Raw genomic sequence first — 26195 nt, forward strand, 5'->3', positions numbered from 1 at the left:
CAAGGTATGGAACAGCGAATGACGATCGGCAACGAGGCATTACATAAAAAGGGACTGTGTGATAGTGCAGCAATTATAGAGGTATCACGTTGCTGAGTACCATCTATAAGATATTCTCCACTATCTTCCTAGGCCGGATAGCCCCATACGCCCAGGACATCATTGGCCCATACCAAAGAGGCTTCACTCCAGGCAAATCAGCAACAGATCAGATTTTCTGTCTGCGGCAAAGGATGGAAAAACTGTTGGAATATGGACACCAGTTGCACCATCTATTCATCGACTTTAAAGCCGCTTATGATAGCATAGCCAGGGTAAAACTTTACACGGCCATGAGAGAATTCGGTAGGCCGACGAAATTAATAAGAGAAAGTGATCCGTGATGCTGAGGTAAATGCAAGAGGTACGATCCTCCTCGAGTCCACCCAACTGCTGGCCTATGTTGACGATATCGACATCATGGGAAGAACCACCCGAGACGTACAAACTCCCTTCATCCAGATCGAACAAGCGGCACGAGATCTTGAGCTACACATCAATGAAGACAAGACAAAGTATATTGGGGCAACGTCAGCACCGAAGACGAATCAACCAGCAACATCAAAACGCACTGGTCAAACACAAACACGAAGAAGAATAAGGATAGGAGAATACAACTTTGAGACCGTTGATAATTTCTCCTATCTAGGGTCGAAAATCACAACCGATAACAGCTACGATGATGAAATCCGCGCACGGTTGTTGTCAGCTAACAGAGCCTATTTTAGCTTACAACAGGTCGGGAAACCGGAAGCTGGACGCTTCAGGTACGAAAGGTTTTGTATATTTCTTAGTACGTCGCATGTAATATATCCATATATTATGTGAGAGTATCCACTTTCCGGTTATATTGATATTCATAGTCTTCAATTTTCCAAGAAGCAACAACTTTTACCTATTATAACTTTGTTAGTAATGGTAAGTTCATGTTCTACATTATAGCCTCCATCACTGCAATTTCGTGGTGCTAGGATAAACTTAAGGGGGGTTGTGCAGCGAATTACTAAAAATTATAGTAATACACTATTATTAACTCTATTTGAACAGATATCGGTATGGAAGGTATTTCGGAGCCTGGGTGCCATACAGTGGCATCCTCCTGGTTTTTTTCTGATTTTTCGGTTTGGTAGTTTCTGAGAGTGGCCCCCTTAAAGAAATGATCACTTTCAACCCCCCGCACTCCCCACCTTTTCAACAAATGTCAAAACTAAGACCGGCTTTGAAAAGTATTAACCGGGACCTTTAATTTGATACCCCACATGACTATATTTGATGAAGAAAAAATTTACACCGCCCCTTTTTGCATGTATGGCGACCCCCCTTAAATTCGACGTAACAGGATGTAATTCACTGTATGCGTGAGCGTTCACAGTTCCCACCTTTCTACCAAATTTGGTGTTAATGGCTATTAGCGTCTCCGAGAAAAATGCGTGTGACGGACAAACAGACAGACAGACAGACAGACGGAAATAAACGAGTACGTGAAAAAGAGACAAAAAGGCGGACAGGACATTCTGAAAACCGACAGCAACAGCTCAGAAGCAGGAAAGCGTACAGCGAATCTAGGAAACTCGACCAACGTTGCGAAGCCCAAGATGAGCGAAAACGATGGATGGACTAAAGTTACCAACAAAAAAGCGGACCGAAAAGCAAAAGTGCGAACTCATCCAGATGCAATTGTTATCTCCAGTAAAAGCAATCTGTCGTGCGCGGAAATACTCAAAAAGGTCAAAGCTGATCCCGACCTAAAAGATCTGAGCGGAAATTTAAACAGAATCCGAAGAACCCAGAAAGGGGATCCCATGTTCGAGCTGAAAAGAGCCAGCGCGGGCAAAACTTATGACTTTCGCACTCAAGTGAAAAACTCACTTGGAGAGAATGTCGCAGTGCGTGCTCAAAAACATGAGATCTATATACAATGTAAGGATCTCGATGAAGTAACATCGAAAGGAGAAATTTGTACTGCTCTGAAGGAGCAATTCAAGTTGAAAGAACTCACCTAGAGGTCTGTACGTTCGCCCAACGCTGCCAGTTCCTCCAAGGAACGGGAAACGCAAGCTAGTATCGCCTGGGTGCCCTCCGGAAACCGTCGCAGCCAGAGCGACTTAATCAGGTCGTCGCCAATCTTGCTCCCACCCAATTGCCTCATTTCGCGAAGCAATTGGCTGGGAGTTCGATCACCCAACGTTAAACCCGCCAGCAAGTGGTCTAATTTTGCCGACTCGCTTGCCGACAGGCGCCTGATCAACTCACTCTTGAGCTGAGTATATGATGCCGACTTCACTACTTCCGACACCATAAGAATGGACTCTTCGTCCAGGCCGATCACCGCGTAGTTGAAGCGGGTCGCGTCCGATGTGATGCCGGACATTTGGAACTGCGCTTCCAAATGCACGAACCACAGCTCCGGGTTCCGCCTCCAAAACGGAGGAACGCGTACGGCGAGGGCGGTCACTTGCGGGTCCGATGGGCCTGCCGCTTCTTTGCTGTCAAACGACATCTTGTTTAACGAAAAGTACGAGTTGTAATGCAGACGCGGTGAATTTTACTCCGACACGGCAGGCCGCACCCACAAATGCACGCACGAACAGAGAAAATTACGACCGAAGCGGACGCTCTCCAGCGCAGACCAAAAACACCACCAAGGAAATGGAGAACCCGCGATGTGAAACACCTAACGCCGTCTCTTGCAGCGATTTTCAATTATTATTATCACAATTTTAACTTTTACTAATATAATTAACAATTAGTGCGAATATTTCAAAACTAATGATAACAATTAAATTTGATGATTGCTATCTTCTTGGAATGAACGCTTAACTTCGGTGATCAGACGAGAACCGGTGGACCGTTGTGGTATGGCCGTTGACTTTCCTGTGAAACTCCTTGCGTGTGCTACTTTCAAGCCGAGCTGACTGGACCCGTAGACGGACGGAGATTTATGCGCCTTCAACGAAAATTGAAGCGAAGAAAGTTTATTCGAAGTGCCTGCCTGTGCCCGTTGTAGAGTGCTGATGGGTTGCGATGCGGCGTTGTTTACGTCGTCGGCTCGTAGCACTGATGTTTTCGTAACACTTCGATGGGATTTTGTATGCTTCCGTATTCACAAAATTTTCCAACTTAATATCCACGAGGATGACGATGGCGAATCACCAGACTTGAGGCCGTTGCTGCGGTGGCGATGTCTGTGGCGGCGGCGCTTGTGCGGGCTCTAGTGTCGGGGTCATCACTTTAGCTGATCTTCTGTGTGTCTTTTAACCACCTAGTCTTTGTCTTTAAAATAAATTATAAACCGTTTTCTTCTTATTTACAAAAGCATTTATCTAAAAACAATGCACCACACTTTGTTACTATTTCACACTGCCTATTTCTCCTATTTTTTTCTCTAGCAATACAAGTAGTTTATTACTTTAGGTGTTTACGCCGCCGCGGTTGGAAACAGAAGAGACCGGCTTATTTCCATGCGGTCCTTACTGTCCCAACCAACGGCATTTTTCCGCCGCTAATTCTCCACTCCCCCGGTGCATTCTGAAAATGAGCGAGTGGAGAGTTCCGCGCCACCTATCCGTCCGCATCCGCAACATTCGAAATAAATTTCGAATGCTGCAGATCCTGCCGCGCCACAGGTCTGTTGTGGGCTTATGAAAAGCTTATAGTGGTACTCAAACGGCCACAATACGAGTACCAGCGGAGGCAGCGCAGATGTTGTTGGCTACCGGAAGAGTTCGGATTGGATGGGTTGTCTGCCGTTTAAGGAAACAAATTTCACTGAAGAGGTGCTTTAAATGCCTCATGTTTGAGCACTTTGCGAAGGCATGCACCAGCAGCATTGATCGATCCGATCAATGATGCAGAAGGTGTGGGGAGAAGGGCCATATTGCCAGGGAGTGCAATAGGGACCCCAAATGCCTATTGTGTGAGCTGAAGGAGGTACAGGATAACCGGCATATATCCGAAAGTAGTAAATGTCCGGAATTTAGGAAGGCACTCACTCTAATGAGAAAATGTGGTTTATTCAAATAAACCTGAATCATTGCAGGGTCGCTCAGGATTTACTTGAGCAGACGACGGTCGAATCTAAGATGGAAATCGCATTCGTAAGCGAACCGTATAGACACCGTCACAGTGGCATATGCGTCACTGATTCGACTGGTGGAGCGGCGATATGGGCTTGTGGTCGACAGGCCATACAATGTACTGCAAGTCAGGAAGCCAGTGGTTTTGTTTGGGCGAAAATAAGTGGTGTGTATGTATACAGCTGCTCGCCCCACCAAGTTTGATAGTCTGAATTCGAGGAAATGCTTGATAATCTTGTTCTCGACGCGAGGGGACGAAGTCCAAAGGCTATTGCTGATGATTTCTATGTTTGGGCCCAAGAGTGGGGTAGTAGGGAATCAAATGCTAGGGGGCGCAGTTTATTAGAAGCTTTTGCGCAGATGGGCATAGTTTTGGCTAACGAAGGTGCTGTAAACACCTTTCAGAAAGAAGGGTCAGGCTCGGTTGTAGACCTCACCTTTGTCAGCCCCTGCGCTGACGTGAGGTATGTTCTGATGCGTCAGTGAACGCTACACCCACAGCGATCACCAGGCAATCTTCGTTGAGACATGTGTCGAGCCACAGGGCAAAGAGCTATCATGTCCGAAACCGAAAAAGATTTCAGACTGGTCTGCAAAATCTTTGGATGAGCAGACTTTAATAGAGGTGTGGTTAGATCAACCTGATAAAGCAGGCGCGCCTACGGAATGAGCCGTCCATCTGGCTCAATGTACTACATCGTGATGGGACGATTCAGAGGCCACTCATCTCCGCAGATCACGTGTCCCACTCTCTTGCTAAAAATCATCCAGGAGTTATTCCCCCAGCAAAAGGAGAGCACCGACACATTTCAACCACCTCTGAATGTGACGGCAATTCCGCCAGTTACCAGAGACGAGCTGTTGGATATGTTGGCCAATTAGAATTAATACCGAAATCTTTAGCGAAGGTTGGTATTCCCGCTTATCTCGCTACTATCGTCGATAGTTATTTAACTGAAAGGAGGCTCTGGTATGACACTGATGACGGACCCCGGGAGTAAGTTGTTTCCGCGGGTGTCCCGCAGGGCTCCATATTGGGCCACTACTGTGGAACATCATGTACAACGATGTACTTAATCTTCCCCTTCCCAGGGAAGCCACAGTGGTGGGTTACGCTGACGACATAACGCTGGTTGTTGTCGCAAAGCATCTCGAAGATGCTGCGTTATACTCAAGCGAGGCAATCCGTGCTGTTGAAAGTTGACTAAAGAACTTTGGTCTAACACTTGCGAAGGAAAAAACAGAAGCGGTCCTCATCACTAAGCGCCGAAAGAGAAATTACGCCTGTATTAGCATCGGGAATCATATCATCACTTCCAAGCCGACCATAAAATACTTGGGGGTGGTGATAGACAGGAAGCTTAGCTATAAGCAACATGTGCGGTATGTTTGCGACAAATCATCAACTGCAAGTATGGCCCTGGCAAGGATGATGCCGAACGTGGGAGGGTCACGGCATACTTCTTGGTTGCTTATAGCCAGGGTGGTGACCTCGATCATGCTCTATGCAACCCCAGTTTGGAGGGAGGCGTTACGGATATCAGGGAATGCTACCAAACTGAGTTCAGTCTACAGGAGGACAGCCCTGAGGGTATGCCCTTCCTTCAGGACTATCTCAGATGATGCAGCATTCGTCATCTCTGGAATGATGCCCATTGACATATTGGCAGATGAGATGGCGAATATATACAATGCGAAGCCAACTTCTTCCTCATCGCGGACGAAGAAGACTGAGAGGGAGAGATCGGCAAGAGCGGTGGGGACGCTCGGGGAAGGGTCGGTGGACTCACAGGCTCATTCCTGCCATCAAGGAGTGGTTTGAGAGACGACACGGTGAGATTAATTATAATCTCACCCAGTTTCTCACGGGGCATAGAGGATATCTCCAATACCTTCACAGGTTTAAATTGGAGATCTCACCCGACTGTCCAAATTGCTAGTCCCAGAGGACCCAAAGTATGTATTCTTCCACTGTCCGAGATTTGTGGAAGAAAGGAGGAAGGAGGAGACTCTAGGAGAGGTGCTGGTACCAGAAAATCTGGTGCCGAAAATGCGAGCACATCAGGAAAATTGGGATACGGTCAACTGCATGATCGCATCTATCCAAAATAAACTGCGAAAAGGAAAGGAGGAGGAGGAAAGGAGAAAAACGCGGTCACGTGCGCTGCATATAGAAGAAAGGTGACTAAGCTAGAATGAGCTGACTCCGCCCCGTGATGTAATACCTTATGGTGGTTCCGCGGGGCAGAGAGGGAGTCGGGGTTGGTTTTAGTGGGTAAAAATCCCACACGCTGGTGAGTCCAGACCAGTGTCTTTTGAAGATTTCCACCTCCTCAAAAAAAAAAAAGACAGACAGAGGGTCAGACAGACAGACAGTATACCGATTCTAATAAGGTTAAACCTTAAAAACTGTTCCGCTCGAAACGTCTCACCATAGCTCTTACTGTACAAGACAATAACAATGCCAGTCCTCATGTACTCTTCGGAGACTTGGGTTTTTAGCAAAAAGAATTGCGAATTCTTGGCCGCGTTCGAAAGAAAAATCCTACGAAGAATTTTTCGCCCCCTACATGAGGATGGACGATTCCGTAGCCTACATAACGACGAAATCTATGAGCGATACTATAATCGCAAGATTGTGGATACAATCCGGCTCAATAGGTAACGGTGGGCGGGTCACTTAATCCGTATGGATGAGGATGATCTAGCCCAGAAAGTTTATAAAGGCAATATCTATGGTAGAGAAAGAAAACGAGGCAGACCCTACCTAAAATGGAACGATGGGGTAGGTCAGGACGCCAGAGAACTTTTGGGGATATCGAACTGGTGGACCTCGCCGCAAAACCGGGATGTCTGGAGTTACTTATTAAGGCAAGCCTAGACCAGATACTGGTTGTTGCGCCATTGATGATGATGATTGGATTTCATATTTAATATAAATTCTGTAATTATTGTTCAACGCCTCCGGTGAGAATTGTTGATGTTGTTGCTGTTGTCAGCTGAATCCGTCGTAACTTGGGATTCTTGACGGCGGCTCCGGCTCCCTGCGGTGACGTCGTCGAAGTCAGCTTCCACTTCTAAGAGGCTGGTGGCTTCAACTACGGGGCGGTCACGTCTCCGAAATTAGCGCAGCGCCTGGTTCCTGGTGCTGTTAAACCTGAGCTCGTAGTTGGAATCACGGAAGCGCAGTTCGGTTTCTTCATAACTTCGGGATGTTCTTGAATTTGCACTGGAGTTTGGAATCCAGAAAATACTCGGGAAATGCACAGAAACTTCTGAACAACACTTTACTGCATACACGGGGTCACCAATTTGGTCTCTAGGATTTGACTATCACTAGTACTTGCTTTCGATTTCAAGCATAACATGTTTCTGTTCACTTATAATAATATTTTGACGATAGATGCGATTGAAGATAAAAATCTTCTTTCGATGTAAATTCTCAAGTTCGCCTTCATTGAAAAATCTAAAAATGTCAAATCATTTTTTTACTTTCCATTATTTTTTTTTTTACTCAACAAGGCCTACTCAGCCACGGAGAACACCGGTGGTGGCAACTGTCAATCGAATTAACAACATTGGAAAACAAATTTCGGATATTGTTAACCCTGCTGCGCCACACATACTCTATGTGTTACTCCCTAAAATCCTCACCCACTTATTTCTCCTACTTTCTTAACGGACATTCCTTATCCTGCTTAAATCGACAATAAGCTGCAGTTTGACACCCATTGCCTCGACCTCAGGCTTTATATAATACTTCGCTCCTTCTCTGATTTTGATTCCATTCAACCCTCCATAATTCTCTGCAATTCCCACGTGAGGAATACTCGAGTATTGCTCCCTGATCTAGTCACCTCTCGTTCACACACAGTGTGGACTACCCCTCCCGCCTCCGCTTTGTGAACCTTCCCTTCCTTCAACAGCGTAAATCCCATCTGGATTTATGCACATTTTTTAAACTTTCTTCAGGTCTGATGGACTGCTCCGGCGCTAACGACATAACCTGCCGTCCTCCGTCTTATAACACACGTAATGCAGACATTTTCAACGTGCCCTTCGCAGAGCTCGAAGTGTACTTTCTTCCTTGATTCCCAGGCTTTGCCGAAATTACAACGCACAACCGCTTGGTCGTTTTAATTTCTCTACTTTAAGTAGTGTTAAGCATAGGATAAAATTATTGCTTTCTTCACCTGAGAACAATAAGTAATTGGAGTTTACTTTGTTTGTTGTCCGTTAAATAAATAAATAAGTCTACTTCAGTAAGGATATCGGGCATGCAGTTGGGTTTGGAGAAATGTCGCATAAAAACAATTGTTCGGGGAAAACACTCCGACAACGAAGGATACAGCTACAGTAATATCCAAATTGATTCGGACGACGTCTACAACTACCTCGGCATATTGCAAGCAACAGCACAAGCTGTGGTAATAATGAAATCTAAGTTGCTGGAGGAATTTGAATGGCGTCTGGACCTTGTCCTGAAAACTGGCATGGCAATCAACACAGTGGAGTAATACCGATTTAGAATCTGTCAAGAGACGGGTAAGGACAACAACATCCCACGTCATCAAGGAAGAAGGGGGTACTTGATTTAAAAACACTATAATCCCGTGCATTCTCTTCGAGAAACGATCCTCTAACCAATTACATCAGGTTACCGTCATGGCAGATAATAGATTGTCTGCCTTGAACTGAAAAGCATAGAATGGGATTCCATGTTGAATGTTACTTCAATCTAAATGAAGATAGACATGTAGGAAAAGAAGAAACCAATTCACGGAGCTCATATAAAAAATTTGTTGTTGCCAGGCATTGATATGGAAGCCTCCAACAAATGGTTGACTAACGGTGTACTATTTTGGGAGAGCGAAGCATTACTAACTTCAATTCAGGATACTTCGCTTCCAACAAAAAATTACAAACGGTACATATTTCACGACTCCTCAATCACAAATTCCAGTTGTAGGTTATGCAACTGGGAAGAGGAGACCATCCCACACATAACATCTGCGTGCAGGATGTTCAGCAGTACCGAGCACACTAATCGTCATAACTCCGTCTGTAGGAAAAGAAAAAATCTTCATTGACGGTTTCCTCCAGGGCAGCCGCAACTCATCAGACGCTGCCTCACCTGTGCCTTGGGAGCAGCGTGACCGAAAGTGCCGGCAGGTGGTAATCGCTCTATTTATATGTGATTTTTTTTGTTGAGGGTGCTGGCAACCTTGGCTCCGCATTCACTTGATGACGGACAGACCACGGACTCCTCTTTTTGGGTTAAAGAAGTTCAAAAAGAAAAGAAAAAATCTTTACTGACGGTTTTGTCCAGGGCAGAGGCAACTCATCAGGCGCTGTCTCATCTGTGCGCTGGGGCAACGTGACCGAAGCTCCATTTATATATAATCGCAAACACGACATGAGTGCGAATTATATTGAAGTGAAATCCGTCCTAAGTACAAACCTGCACCAGGCCGAGGTGAATTTTTTTTGTTGAGGTTGCTTCCCAAGTTGTCCGGTCCATCATCAAGTGGATGTGGACTCAGGACTCCCAGCATCCTCGGATGAAAGCGTGATAATTACCCTTGGCGCAGTGCCAATTTGAGTTACTACCCCTTTCCTAGCACAGAGTCTTAGGCACGAAGCCAACAGAACTCTATTCCTAAAGAATGCCAAGATTGGCTTGAAGCCAACTGACGACCAACCTATTTAGTGTAGGAACTAAGATTTTCCCTATCCTCGATTAGACTTTTTTATGGTTTTGTGTGATGCAAAACCTTATTAGAATCGATTCGGTGTCTGTCTGTCCGTCTGTCTGTCTATTTTTTTTAAAGGAGATGGAAATCTTCAAAAGACTCTACCCTGGGCACGCCAGAGTATGGGCTTTTTACCCACTAAAACCCGTGAAACTACCCTTAGGCATTAGATCACGGGACGGAGTTAGCTTACTCTAGCTAGGTCTCGCAGTTTGAACAATAAGGTGAGATGTCCAATTCAAATTGACCGTATCCTATATGGCCGGTGAGATTATAATTGACCTCCCCATGCCCCCACCTCAGTTTATGTGCATTACATAAAACCTACAATGTTTTTCCCCAAAATAGGACTGCATAAAGTATGATAGAACTCACCACCCTGGCAGCAGCCTGTAAGTATGCCGCGGTCCTCCTATGTTCGGCATCATCCTTGCCAGAACATACTCGTGGTGGATGCTTTTCCACAAGTATGCTCTATGTGCGGCTTAAAGTGAAGTCCTCCGTCTATCATCACCCCCAAGTATTTGATGGCCGGCTTGGAAGTGATGATACTATTCCCGATTCTAAAGCAGGCGTAATTTCTTTTGCAGCGCTCAGTGATGAGGACTGCTTCCGTCTTTTCCTCCGCGCTTTCTTCCCTTGAATACAACTCAGCATCCTAGAGATGTTTTACAACCACAACCAGTGCTGTATTATCGGTGTAACCCACCACCGTAGTTTCCTTCGGAACCGGAAGGTTAAGTACATCATTATACATGATGTCCATAGTAGTGGGCCCAGTACAGAGCCCTGTGGGACACCCGCGGAGGCAACGTACTCCTTGGGTCCATCATCGGTATTATACCACAGTGTCCGTTCTTGCAAGTACCTATCGATAATAGCGGCGAGGTAGGTGGGAATACCAATCGCCGCCAGAGACTTTCGTATAAGGTTCCAATTGACCGAGTTGAATGCATTCCTCGCATCCAGGGTCACCATCACACAATATTTGCTGGTACAACCCCTTCCGAGATTAGCATTTTCAGCCAAGCCAATAACCATTTTGATGGGATCAATGGTTAATCTGGCTTTACGGAATCCGCACTACCTATCTGAAAAGCCGATTCCCCTGGAGGTTTGCCAGCCTTAGGTCGTTTCTGCCGCTTCCATGATGCAGGAAAGATACCCTCAACAAGAGCATAGGGTACGTAATCTGCGGAGATGATCGGCCACTGAATCGTCCTGTCACGATTTTATAGGCGCTACCTCATGGATTTATGTCCGCTTCCAAACAGAGTTCTTTGAAACATTCCCTCTCATTCCGCTGGATGGGGAGCTTGAGATTCTTGCGAGCTTCCTTATAGGGATGCTCCTTTTGCCGTTGATCGATCCTACCTATTACCCTCTGAGCAGTTCTCTCTTTCTATGCCACCAATAATTGGATCTTCTAGTGGGGAATGAGCATCTCCTAGGCATCAACGCGTCACACGCTTTGGACATGGAGAGCTCTATCCGTGGAGGTGCTTGCTTTGCTAGGCAGGTATAGCCTTACTTCCATGAATGCTTGCTCACCAGAGGAGTGTTTGCACACCATTCTGGTGTTCCTTCGGATTTCGGCATCTGAGATGCGGGTCTCCTGCCTTGTGGTTTCGCCCTTCGTTCAAAAGTGATTGCCTGGTGGTCACCACACGTGAAGCCCTTGCTAACTTGCCAGGACATGTCACGTGCTAACGCTGGGCTGACAAACCAGATCCCCCTTTCCGATAAGTGTCAAAGGGTAGTATAGGTCCCAGCGCGAAACGTGGATTGGTACCCACGATGGAGCATAAAACCTTGGAAATGCCTGCTGAACCAGCACCAACAGCTCTACTACCAAATCCTATCTCCACGTCCACGTGGTGACCGCTGGGAGCTCTTTCTTAACGAAAAGCTGCAGACGGAGAAGGATGAAGGCGAGTCTCCCGCGCCTAAAAACGGGACAAATTGTACCAACTCGTCCTTCAGGTTGGGGGTTGGGTAGGGCTGACAACCCTACACGGAAAACCGATGTTACGGACTTTAAAACGGAGGACCCGCAACGACAACGGATCAACGATTTGCGCATTTTCTCAAAGAACGTGCGCTCCCTGTACAGAGGTGAAGTTGATGAGCAGCTAGCCGATACCCTGTCCCAATATAGGGCTGATATAACAGCGTTGCAAGAGATGCGATGGACAGGGACCGGTTTCCTGGGGAAGAGCCACTACACCATATATTATAGCGGTCATCCAGTAAACCATGTGCTCGGAGTAGGTTTCTTAGTCAGCCAAAAAATGAAACCTGCTGTTATCGGCTTTGAAAACATAGGCGAACCGCTATGCACTCTGCGCTTGCGAGGCAAGTTTAGAAATATAAGGCTCATAAACGTTCCCGCCCCTACAGAGGAGACTGCAGAGTCGGAGGATACCTTCTACGAGGCAGTAGAACGAACCCTCGAAGCCTGTCCCAGATATGATATGAAAATCATACTTGGGGATTTTAACAGCCAAGTAGGGAAGGAGCCCGTATTCAGGCGATACGTTGGCTCCCATAGCTTACATGAAAAAACAAATGATAATGGACTGCGGACTATTCAATTAGCAGGGTCACACGAAATGGTTGCTGGAAGTACGTGGTTTGCGCGGAAAGCGGTCCACAAACATACGTGGGCCTCTCCAGACGGGACCACTTTCAACCAAATTGACTACGTGTTGATCGAACGCCGCCACCTCTCAGAACATATAGGGTAGTAAAGGGAGAAACAGCACCAGGCGCGGAAGTTTTACCAACAAGTCAGCAGGATGAAGCCTTATACACCTCGATGCTCATCCTGCCGAAACAAAGAGGGAAATCTGATTTCCGACAGAATGGACATATTAGAGCGAAGGGTTGAGTACTTTGATGAGCTACTGAACAACCAGAACATCGGCGAGTTGGAGGTCCCGCCAACTGAAGACGACGGATAAATACTGCCACCACCAAGTTTAGGCGAAACAGTCCGTGCAATCCATCAGCTTTTTTAGTCGCCAGGAGCCGATGGAATTAGAGCCGAATTGGTTAAATATGGAGGCGACCAGTTACACCAAGTGGTTCATCAACTTGTGTTCAAGGTATGGGATAGCGAATCAATGCCTGACGATTGGCAACGAGGCATCATCTGTCTCATACATAAAAAGGGAGATATCACACAGTGCAGCAATTATAGAGGTATCACGTTGCTGAGTACCATCTATAAGATATTCTCCACTATCTTGCTAGGCCGGATAGCCCCATACGCCCAGAACATCATTGGCCCATACCAAAGAGGCTTCACTCCAGGCAAATCAGCAACAGATCAGATTTTCTGTCTGCGGCAAGCGATGAAAAAACTGTTGGAATATGGACAACAGTTGCACCATCTATTCATCGACTTTAAAGCCGCCTATGATAGCATAGCCAGGGTGAAACTGTACAAGCCATGAGAGAATTCGGTATTCCGACGAAATTAATAAGACTGACTAGGTTGACCCTGACCAATGTGCGAGGCCAGATAATAGCAGCAGGATCACTCTCAAGACCATTCGACATCAACAACGGTCTACGGAAAGGGGATGCGCTATCATGCGTCCTCTTTAACCTGGCCCTCGAGAAGGTGATCCGTGATGCTGAGGTAAATGCAAGAACTATGATCCTCTTTAAGTCCACCCAACTACTGGCCTATGCTGATGATATCGACATCATGGGAAGAACTACCCGAGACATACAAACTGCCTTCATCCAGATCGAGCAGGCGGCGCGAAATCTTGGGCTGCACATCAATCAAGGTAAGACAAAATATATGGTGGCAACGTCAGCACCGAAGGAGAATCAACCAACAACATCAAACCGCACTGGTCAAACACAAAGACGAAGAAGAATAAGGATAGGAGAGAGAATACAACTTTGAGACCGTTGACAATTTGTCCCATCCGGCTCAATAGGTTACGGTGGGCGGGTCACTTAATCCGTATGAATGAGGATGATCCAACCCTGAAAGTCTATAAGGGCAATATCTATGGTAGAAAAAGAAGACTAGGCAGACCCTGCGTAAGATGGAGCAATGGCGTAGGTCAGGACACCAGACAGCTTTTAGGGATATCGAGTTGGTGGACCTCGGCGCAAAACCGGGATGTCTGAAGTTCCTTATTAAGGCAGACCTAGACCGGATACCGGTTGTTGCGCCGTTGATTATGATGATGTTTACATCGCCTTCGTTGGCCAGAACTACATCCAACTGGGCGAATGTTTCTAATGGGCACGTTAGTCTCTTTGCTGCCCCACCAGATAGCCCACGCATTAAAGTCACCGACTGTCACCTTTGGACCTCGTCGCCTTGCGCCGTGAACAAGATCGTCTAACAGGTCTTCAAGCTCAGGCAATGTGAGGCTCGGTGGGGCATAGCAGCTATATACGAATATACCACTTATTTTTGCCCACAAAGCCGATCGATGCCGCTAGTGCATGCCTTTGCGAAGTGTCCAAACATTAGACATTTGAAGCACCTTTGTCCTTGTTATGGACACCGTCACACGGGATATCCAACGTCCAGCGCCCTACACACTGCTTTATGCAGATGATGTTTTCCTAGCATCTGATAGCAAAAATGATCTCGAGCAACTTGTTCAAAAATTGAATGATCGCCTCATGCAACACAGTCTCAGATTGAATTTAAACAAAACTGAATTTTTGACAACCGATCCCCATGAAACAGGCACAATCACTGTCAGCGGTAGTGATCTGCCCAGAACTGAGCGATTTAAATACCTCGGTTCAACGCTATCAGCCAATGGAGAACTGCGTTATGAAATTGCTTCACGCATTAACGCAACCTGGATGAAGTGGCGTTCCACAACTGGTGTTCTTTGTGATCGACGTATCAACGAACGTCTCAAATCTAAAATTTACCGCAATGTCGTCCGTCCAGTGGCTCTCTATGGTTCTGAGTGTTGGCCGACCATAAAAGACAATGAACGGCGTCTTGCGGTAATGGAGACGAAGATGCTACGTTGGACTAGTGGCGTCACACGTTTAGATCACATCCGAAATGAGGATATCCGCGATCGTTATGGGGTTGCACCGATCGTGGAAAAGTTGCGAGAGAGGCGTCTTCGATGGTATGGTCACGCAATTCGTGCAAACGAGAATTCACTTGCCAAGATTGGTCTGAACATCGAAGTCGATGGTAAACGACCAAAAGGCAGACCTAAGCAACGGTGGCTTGATACGCTGGATGGGGATTTGAAAGCCTCGAGATTGCACCCAGATCTGGCATTCGATAGAGCCAAATGGCGAAACCGATCACGACGAGGCGACCCCGCTTGTGAACGGGACAAAGGTTGAAGAAAAAGAAAGAAGCACCTCTTTAAAGAGATCTGTTTCCTTAGTCGACAAACAACCCATCCAATCCGAACCTGCGCTGACTCGACTGGCAGTCGCATTGTAGCCGTTTGTGTACCGCCGTAAGCTTTTCTTAAGCTCACGATAGATTCTTCGCTGAATTCCTCCAACTTGAATTGATATTTCAGGGCAATGACTTCTCTGGATTTTACCTCATCGAGATCCTTGCATTGGATGTAAATCTCATGTTTTTGGGAATAAACGGCGACATTCTTCCCAAGTGAGTTTATAACTTGTTTACGAAAGTCGTCAGTTTGAGGTCCCCTTTCTGGGTCCTCCGGATTTTGCTGTCTGTCACACCCGATTTATTTGGAAACGGCTAGTCCGATTGGCGCGAAAATTGGTAAGAATATGTGACCTGTTGTTCCCTTTACATACAGCAAGTGGCGCCATTTTATGCCAAGTTTAAGGGGGAGGGCTCCCCATATATGTGAATGGAGGGTACAATTTTGTTTTTCACCAAATGTAGCCATGTGGGGTATCAAATGAAAGGGCTCATTTAGTACTTTTCGAAACTGGTTCCATATTTCACCTTGGGTGAAACACAGGGCAGTGAGGGCTCAAAATATGACCACAAAAAGTGTAACAGGTTTCGTTCTTAGAACCTATCCAACCGAAAAATCTTAAAAAAATCACAGTGGTGCATCCGGTTCCGATATTTGCACAAATAAAGTTAATAATAGTATATTTTGCACATTTTAGAAATTTAACCGGCAAACCCCTTATGGCACGGATATAATGGATAACAAATGCACAATTTGGTCAAGTTTGAAGAAAATCCAACTATTATGATCAAAGTTATACATAGTAAAACTTTGCCATTTTTGTGAATTTCGTGCGCTCTACAGCCGGCATGACGTCATAATCACAAATCAATTCGGCAATACCACAACGAAATGAGTTCTTATGAATGGGGGCCGGAAGAATTATTTCGTTTTAGTTTTTTAGTCATTTGTGTATGAATATCAATTACTCCAAACAGACATGCGTGTATGTAGGTATATAGTATATGCGTGCTAATGAAGTTTGCGGGTAGTGTCTAATTCAGATAGATATATGTGTACATTAAACCAGCCGTATTTAATATGCGTACGTTATATGTACATTCGGAAACAGGTAGTTTGTTTGTTTAGGGTGAGGATAATATCTACGGCTGTAATATGTACGTACGTCTTGTAGTTTGGAAAAATTTGAAGGAATATGTTGGGTTTGTAGCTATATACGGATACAAAAATATGCGTTTAAGTTTCTTATATAAGATGAACACACGCTGCATGAAGCGCTTGGCATGTTACTTCTCGGGAAACACAAATCTTCTACCCACAAAATTAATTAACACGGACGAAACTTTACACAACAACTAGTTTCATCCTTTGATCACCACTGAATGTGATACGAACCGCTGTTGATTAGAAAAACAAAACATTCTTGGAAATGCGCAGAAGTTAGGAAATTGCAGTGTATCTGAATACCATTCTGGTCACTTCTTTTATGCGATTCTTTATATCAAGGTTTAGACAGGAACATGAAACACTACTTTTCTCACCGCCATTGAAAGCACTATTAAATTTCAATTTCCTATTGAGTTTCTATGCAAGTTTTTCCATTCATACACAGCTAAAAATTCAAAACAGTTCTTCATAAATTTCCGATTTGCAAGATATACACATGTACCTACATATTAAAGCTATAAATATTATGCTCACCCTTTAAAACAAAGGTTTCCTAGTATCACATGATGATGCATACATGCGCGCATTTATGTATGATTGTACGCATCTGAATATCTCCGAATTACACCGCGCGTAAAGTGAATTGAATACCATTTATATTGAGCAATTGATACTGATATACAAGCGACTAAAAAAAGCTAAACAAGTCGGGTTTTATGTAATTTTGTTCATATAAGAATATATTTGAGTGGACATTTGTCCCATTCGAATCTAGCACGTAATATATGCATACATATATTATGTGAGAATATCCGCTTTCGCGTGATACTTACATTCAGAGTCTTGAATTTGGACAGAAACGACAATTTTGACCTCTTATAACTTTGATATTAATAGTGGGGAGTAGGGTAGGTGAATGCGTTTACGCACAGAGTGTTGGACTCCCGCAACAGCGCAACAACGCTGGCGGACTACAAACTAAACACCTCCCTTTGATCAGAGAACTAGCCTGGAACCGTTTGACACATTACTTTGGGCTAGTCCTCCCGCTCTCCCGGCTTTGGGAGCCTTCAAGTCAGGGAATTCCTTTCACCAACGGGAGGGGAGGAGAGGAAGGGAGTTGTTGTTAGTTCAGGGAACCCCTTACCGACCGACCCCTCCGCCGGTCGAGTTCAATCGTTTTCGTAATAAGAAGACCCCGAACATAATGCGCAATACGATTCCAGCTGCCAGCGCTCTTCAGCATCTCTCTGACAATGTTGTCTGGAGAGAGCTCCCCTGCGTCTGCATAAAGCTGCTGGTGGAGGCCGTCCCACCTCGCGCAAGAGAAAAAAGTGCGTTCAGCGTCATCCGCCACTCCATTGCAGAGCACACAATCAGGAGATCACGCCTTCCCAATCCTGTGCAGGTAAGACTAAAAATCTCCATGCCCACTTAGAAGTTGGGTAAGGAAGTAATCAATCTCACTGTGCGTTCTGTTCAACTATGGGTCTAATTTGTCGATGAGCCGCGCAGTCCACTTGCCCCTTGGCTCATTTTGCCAAGAAAGCTGCCACTCGCTAAGGGTGCGTTGACGTTCTTCACGGGCAACCACTTCTCTTAAGTTTTCGCCCTTAAGACGGTAGATAGCTTTGCGCTCCTTGGCTAGGAGGGCAACGGGGATCACTCCCACAATCACCATCACAGCCGGTTCGGGGACGGTGCTATAAGCAGACGCCACTCGCAAAGCTCCCCGCTTCTGCACTTGAGCGAGGCATTTACGATGCACCTCCTTGTCAATAGAGAAGAACAGACTGCGTTGCTCCCATGAGGAAACGTCTCCTAGTTGATATAGGGCCGCCTACATTCGCCATTAGCTGACTCAAGGCCGCGACTCCAGCTGCAGCCCTGTCCGCTGCTGCTTTGATTTGCTCGAAGAAGCTCATCTTCGAGTCGAGCATTAAACCAAGGTATTTAATCGCTGGTTTTGGGACGCAGGGTCGGGATTCTCCTTCTGGTCAGGATGACTACTTCGGTTTTTCCCAGTGCAAGGTTGAAACCGTAAGAAATAATCCATCCGCTTACCCGTCGCATCAATATGCCAAGTCTGTCTTGCGCCTGTTCAACAGTACGTTCGGCAACAAATGCCGCAACGTCGTCTGCATAACCGACCAGGCGCGACTCTTCGGGCATATTGAGTCTCAGCAGACTGTCGTAGGAAGCGTTCCAGAGGTCCGGCCCTAGGATGGATCGTTGTGCTACTCCCGATGTGATTTCCATCCTTCTCTGGCCCCCTAGCGTCTCATAGAGCAGAGAGCGGTCTTTCAGATAATCCCTCAATATCCGCAAGAGATAGCTTGGCACGTGAAAGGAGTTCTCTAGTGTGCCTAGCGTATCAGTCCATCTTACGGAATTGAAGGCATTTCTGACATCAAGCGTTATGAGGAGCACTATCCGTCGAGATCGGCGGCTGTGTGCCCCGGCTCGATTAAACGCATCTACGACCTCCATAACAACATCCACTGTAGATTTCCCTGTTCTAAACCCGAACTGCTTTGCGGATAAGTCCCCGGCAGCATGGATCGCTTCAGCGAGTCTACCCCTGATGAACTTCTCGAGCACTTTTCCGGCCGTGTCAAGCATGCACAGCGGTCGGTATGCAGACGGGAGCTCCGGGTCTCCTTTACCCTTACTGATGAACGCGAGCCTGGTCACTTTCCAGCGACAAGGAAAAATGCCCTCCCTCAAGCACGCATTGAACGCTTCGGGCAGCAATTCTGGCCGTTGGTGGAACACCAGTTTGTCAACTTCCGCCGGGATGCCATCAGGACCTGGCCCCTTCCTGTTTCTCATAGTGAGAACCGCTTCTTCGAGCTCTCTCATTGTGAACAGGTTGCAATCCACGACGCTTTCCGCGCTATTTACATCAACCCGTACAAGGTGTGTGGGGAACAATGCACGCACAATGTGGTCCATCTGGTCGGTGCTCAGTATGCAGGGCTTCCGCAGAGCCCCGATTTTCCGAGTGACAAGCTTATAGCCAAGTCCCCACGGCTCCTCATTCATCTCATTAACAGGATTCTGCCAGCCGCGAGCTTTGCTTTTATTTATGGCGCTGCGGAGTCTCCTTTTTGCGGATCTATATTGTGCCTTGATGGCACATGCCTCCTCGTTGGCGTGCAAATGTTGTGCCAAACGGCGGAGCTTATGACACTATTTCCGTAGGTCGGCAATTTCTGCCGTCCACCAGTACATAGAAGGCTTGTCGCGCCTGGGACCTCTCCGAGGTATGGAAGCCTCACACGCCGTCGTTATCAGATTCATCACTGAATTTACGACGGTGTCACCTGCGACACTACCACCCCCGGGAGTGCCCCCCAGCGCGGCCCTACCTGCTCCAAGAACTTCGACGAACTTTCCGATGTTCACGACATTCCACACGCAGGGGGAACGTCGTGTTGGTGCTCGCCGGCAAGTAGCGTCAAACACTTCGAACGCAATGTACTGATGATCACTTGCCGAGAAGTCTTCTAGGACTCGCCACCCATCCACCGATGATGCCAGAGATTCCGACGCAAAAGTGATGTCAGGAATGCTTCCTTCGCAACCTGGGCCCCGAAACGCTGGCGTGGATCCGGTGTTTAAAACTACGAGCCCGGTTCTCGCCACCATTTCCAGAATCCGTTTCCCTCTGGAGTCTGACTGAGGCATGCTCCATTCAAGAGTCCTGGCATTGAAATCACCGCCAAACGGCGTCCTCCAGAGCATCAAGCCGGGGCCGAAAGTCCGGCATCGTCTCTTTCGGCGTCAGGTAAACGCTAAAAATCATTATCCCTAAACCCCGGATCCAGACAAACCCGTCCCCCCGGCCTTCGGCAAGAACACGAAGTCGAACGTTGTCCCGAACCCAGATGGCAGCGGTGCCCGATAAGTCGAGATACCATGAGGACGGGTCCTTGTTTCGGTATTGCTCGCTAATCAGCATTAGATCAGCATTTACTTCTGCAGCGAACTGTGCTGCTTGGGGGATTGTGCTCTATCTTTTAGCGTACATTGTTGCTTGGTGATTCTAGGATGAACTTAAGGGGTGGTTTTTACATTTCTTCCAGCAAGATTCAAGAGAATGTATGCCAGTTTCTTAGAAGTCCACCTGTCGGGTGTTGATAAATTCGTCGAAGGCAATTTTGATGGGCTCTTTATCCCTAAATTGTTTTTCCGCCAAAAAATGATCCAAATACTTAAAAAAAGTGGTAGTCGGTTGGCGAAAGGTGCGGTGGATATGGTGAATGAGGCAGAGTCTCATACTGCAATTCGTTCGATTTTTAAACCGGATACATGAGTTCATGCATTGTCGTGAAGAAGTATTACACCATCTCTGTTGACCAATCTCGGCCGTTGAATACTCAATTTTTGGTGCATTTCCTCGAGTTGGGCACAGTATTTCTCTGCATTTATCGTTTCTCCAGGTGCCAAAAAAGAATAGTGCATAACTCCAGCTGTAGACCACCAAACAGTCACCATTTCCTTCTTCGGATGGAGGCTCAGTGGTTCATCAGCACCTAGCCATTGTGCTGATCGGCGACGATTGTCGTATAATATCCATATGTCACTATTCTGTGCAAAAAGGGATCGCTTCTGTTGCCGGTGAGTAAAGAACTGCAAATTTACATTCGAAGCGCCATGTGGAACCCATTTGCCCAGTTTTTTCATCTTTCCAAGTTGTTACAAGTGTCGGGAAACTGTCGAATAGTGTACGCCCAGTTTCTCTACAATGTCTCTCACAGGCTGACGTGTGTCGGATTCGACTAGCAGACGCAGCCCGTCGTTGTCAATCGATGGTCCTGGATGTCCACGTGACTCACTTTGAAGGTTTACGTCGCCTGACCGGAATTTTTCGAACCACCGCCGTGTGATTCGTTCGCTTACCGTATCAGCTCCAAATACGCTCTTAATGTCCCTGGCCGCCTTTTTTCCTTTCTATTCATTGTTATCACAACGATGGTCAAAACTGAAATGACTCCTAAATTAAATGTGTGAGTATTTATACTTCATTATCCAACACCAACAGTGTCAACGGGTGGTGGTTTGATACAGCAAAATCACAACTAATTTCACTTGATTGCCAAATCGGCCATTCCATGTGCAACAACCTAATACTATTATTACTTTTATTTGAACAGATATCAGTATGAGAGGTATTTCGAAGCCTAGGCACCACATAGTAGCACCCTCCTGATTTTTTTTCAGATTTTTCAGTTGGGTTTTCTGAGAATGGGTGAAAGAAATGATCACTTTCGGCTCCCCGCACTCCCCACCTTTTTAACAGATGTCAAAACTAAGACCGGCTTTGCAAGCACCAACCTTTCATTCGATATCCCACATGGCTATATCTGGTGAAAAAAAATTGCACCTGCTTTAATTTTGACCTAGAATGATGTAATTTGGTGTCAATTCCTACAGCTGGTCCCTGAAAAAATGAGTGTGACAGACAGACAGTAAACCGATTTTAATAGGGTTTCGTTTTACACAGAACCTTAAAAAGGTAAGATTAATGTAACAGTGTGAACTAACCATTAAATGTAATACATAGTGTGAATTAACAATTAAGTTTACTACAGCTGTATTAAACATACATTCAACTGTCAAATATTTTTTCAAATAAATATGATTCCACAACATACTGGCGACGAGGACGGTCGTGTTTTTCGTTTTTCCGAGCGCGAGTTAAATATGGACGCCACACAGTTTGCCGAATTTTTACGTGTGCAGGCGGAGCAACAAACCGCCATCCTAAAAATTCTTGAAAATTTCGCTACCGTGACGGTTGGTAGAGAAAACATCTCTACAGAGGTAAAAAAACAAAACATCCTAAAAAACTTTAAATGTGAGAAATATGATGGCGTTACAACGGCTAGTGTTTTCGTAGATTATTTTGAAGCTCAGTGCCACATGTGGGGAATCGCGGATGATATAAGTTCGAAAAGAGAATTATTCGTATCATGTCTAAAGCCGGAAACCTATCGTGAACTAAAAATTGCATTTGCGGACGCAAAGAAAAAATTTGAAAACCTGACTTACACGGAAATCGCGGAAAAATTCGTGAAGCTTTTTGAACGAAAAACCACGCGCTTCAAAGGTCTAACGAACTTTTGGAATTGTGTGAGGAAAAAAGATGAGTCATTCGAATCTTACGCGAACAGGCTAAAAGACATAAGTCGCGATTGTGGCTACGACGGCGACATGCTAGAACGTCAATTACATGATCGGTTTGCAACGGGTCTCAACCATCCCCGACTTGAAGTGGAATTGAAACAAAGGTGGCCAGAGCTAAAAACATTCGATGATATTGAAGGCATAGCAAACGAAGTGTCGTTCGCGGCAGTTTTCAAAGTAGCGCTATCAAGAGAGTTGGCGGAAAAAGACATTGTAGAAAGTGAATGCGCGGAAGTGAAAAAGATAGTAAAACGTCGTTCGAAAATCGGTAAGCGGATCCGAATTTTGTCGGAAGAACAATGTTTAAGATGTGGTGCGCGTGAAAGACATTCAAAAGACAACTGCAAGGCGGCGAATCACAATTGTGAAGCGTGTGGCAAACGTGGACATTACGGGTCGTGCTGTATAAGAAAAGGCAGAGCTAAATTGATCGCGAGAGACAAAAAGAAACAACAGCGTATTTACAACGTAAAAAATAGTGATACATATATTTCGAGTTGTGAGCAAGTTTTTAAAGTAATGAGTGCCATTGCTAAGAAAAGAAACATTGACGTTAAGATAAACGGTGTCACGTGTACGATGGACTGGGATCCGGGCGCGTCAGTTTCCATTATAAGTACAGATTTTTGGAAACAGATCGGATCACCAACGCTTAAAGGGAAGACAAAACTACGGGCTTATGGCAATTTCGATTTACCTTGCCAAGGCGAAGCTACAGTGACAGTGACGCTGAACAAGCGAACGCGATCTTTGAAAGTAGTCGTGGTGGACAACGCGAATCCAATGTTATTTGGCTTAGAGTGGAATGAAGCCTTCAATTTGCCACTGCCCGAACCAGTGTACAACGTAGATCGTGTCAACAACCACGTGCAGCCGACAACGAAACCACTGCATCAGAAGTTAAATGACATATTGGAAGAGAACAAGCAGCTATTCGAAGAAGGACTGGGAAAAATAAATAACTACCAAGTTAAAATTCACGTAAAGGAAACAGCAACACCAATACATATTCCAGCCAGGCCAGTCCGATTCGGAATTCAAAAAAGCGTGGAATTCGAACTTGAAAGGTTACAGCAGCTTGGAATTATCTCACCTGTTGACCCCAACGAAACACCGATCGAATGGGCAACACCCACTGTCAACGTGGTTAAACGAAACGGAAATATACGTATTTGTGGTGATTTTCGTGTTACACTGAATCCAGCACTAGTAACAATACGACATCCAGTACCAACATTCGGAAACATCTGTCAGCAGCTTGCCAAGGGTGAGAAGTACACGAAATTAGATCTACGCGATGCCTATCTACAATTCGAGATTAGTCCAGAGTCAAGAAAATACCTAATCATATCCACACACAAAGGTTATTTTCAGTATAACCGTATGACTCCTGGTATATCGAGTGCACCCGGAACATTTCAAAATTATATGGAAAATCTACTTGCTGGCATACCCAACGTTGCAATCTATTTCGACGACATAGGCATTACAGGTCCAGATGAAGATAGCCATCTAAGATCATTAAGAGAAGTTTTTAAACGTCTGCGTGAAGCTGGTTTTCGTATCGAAAAGAACAAATGTAGCTTTTTTCAAGACAGTATCGACTATTTGGGCCATCAATTCAACCGAAAAGGGATCTATCCAGTGGAAGACAAGCTGATAGCAATCAAAAATGCTGCAATACCCACTAACAAGAAGGAGTTACGATCTCTTCTGGGATTGGTCAATTTTTACGAGAAATTCATACCCAACTTACATGGAGCATGTTCCGAACTACACGCATTAGCTGGTACAAAGTCGCAATGGCGATGGTCAATAAAGGAACAGAAACAATTTGATAATGTTAGACATATGATAGCCCGTCAGCTAACTCCTTACGATCACACAAAACCGCTTTATTTGGCAACAGACGCATCCGATGTAGGCCTTGGTGCTGTTTTATATCATCAGGACGAGGCTAACAACGAGTTACCTATCGCCTACGCGTCACGAAAATTGAACGAAGCAGAACAAAAATACGCTACCATTGACAAGGAGGCATTAGCAATATTTTTCGCCGTGAAGAAATTTGATCCATATTTACGTGGGACAAAGTTTACATTAATTACGGATCACAAGCCGCTTCAATACCTGTTGGGAGACAAACGAAATTTGCAAAAAATCGTAAACAACCGTCTGACGAGATGGGCACTAATGTTAGGTGCATACAATTACGATATACAGTATCGTCAAGGCAAATACAATATTCTAGCTGATTGCTTATCACGCTTACCAAACGCACATGAAGCAATTTCGGAGGAAGCGCAGAAGATTTATAAAATTTATGCGGTAATTCAAACACGGAAGCTTGATGATATTGTACTAACAGAACAGGAACTTAGGAAGCAAACGAAACATAACCTAATATTACGACGAGTAATTGAGTTAATTGAGCGTCACTGGCCAGACACGAAGTGTATCAACAACGAGCTGAAACCATACTACGACAAACGGGAGGAACTATCATACGAAAACGGTATTTTGATGTGGCAAAGACGAATTATCGTGCCCGATAATCTTCAAGAAGTAACATTGAGGCATCTTCATAGAGGGCATCCAGGCATTGGCTCTATGCGTGCGTTAACGAGGTACTATGTATGGTGGCCGAACATCGACAAGGACGTGGAACATACAGTGAAATCATGCATGGCATGTCAACGGCAACGCCCAAAACAATCTGAACTGCCAATCTACTTTTGGTCCCTGCCAGAGCATTGTAGGACTTTGCAGGTCCCTTCGAAGGAAAAATGTGGATTGTGCTTGTTGATGCTTTATCAAAGTGGGTAGAAGCAGATGTACTTTATGCTGCCACCACAAGAACTTTGTGCGAATTCCTAGAGGAGAAGTTTATAACATTTGGTTATCCGGAAATTATCGTGTCGGATAATGGTAGTCAATTTACGTCAGAAGAGTTTCGAAATTATTGTCAAAGTCATGGAATAAAACATGTAACGTCTTCACCGTACCATCCGAAAACCAACGGACTAGCCGAACGATTCGTACGAACATTCAAGGAGCGCATGAAAGCCAGTGAATATGATGGTTTATCACAACGTCAGCGCTTGCGCACATTTCTATTTACATATCGAAACACACCATACTCCTTTACAGGGAAGGCACCATCTGAATTTTTGCTAGGTCGACGCCTGCGAACTTTATTTGACAATCTGAAGCCTAATGTACGGCGAGAGATGCATTTTAAACATGTAAAGCAAAATCTTCAAGCAGAGCAGTCTAACAGAGAGTTCCAACCAGCACAACCAGTATTCGTAAAGACAGACATCGAGAAAATGTGGGAACCAGCCAACATAGTCGAAAGAACAAATCGATATTCCTACCGTGTTCGAACAAAGGACGGTGTAGAAAGAAGACGACATGCAGATCATATCCGAGAACGGAGGGTAATACCACCATCAATCGACTTCCGGGATGTTTCAGATTTTAAGCGAAACAGTTTCCATTACCAGTCTGCAAGCCCGACAGTCTATGCAGCCCGCTATACCGTCGTATGA

At 45.5% G+C, this 26195-nt stretch overlaps 1 protein-coding gene across 1 annotated transcript; it reads left to right on the forward strand.

Annotated features, from left to right (window-relative positions):
* Window positions 1-22671: 22671 nt before the first annotated feature.
* LOC119652096 (uncharacterized protein K02A2.6-like) lies at window positions 22672-26195 on the forward strand. The gene is made up of 2 exons (XM_038056033.1): window positions 22672-25462; window positions 25522-26195. The coding sequence occupies exons 1-2, from the start codon at window positions 22672-22674 to the stop codon at window positions 26193-26195; spliced, it is 3465 nt and encodes a 1154-aa protein (XP_037911961.1).

This window comes from Hermetia illucens, chromosome 3 (assembly GCF_905115235.1).
Source record: "Hermetia illucens chromosome 3, iHerIll2.2.curated.20191125, whole genome shotgun sequence".
In the NCBI taxonomy this organism is placed as follows: domain Eukaryota; kingdom Metazoa; phylum Arthropoda; class Insecta; order Diptera; family Stratiomyidae; genus Hermetia; species Hermetia illucens.

Coding starts and splice junctions, on each gene's coding strand:
- LOC119652096 (XM_038056033.1), top strand. CDS start 22,672: ATGCTAGAACGTCAATTACATGATCGGTTTGCAACGGGTCTCAACCAT. Junction 25,463..25,521: donor CTTGTTGATGCTTTATCAAA/GTGGGTAGAAGC, acceptor GCGAATTCCTAG/AGGAGAAGTTTATAACATTT.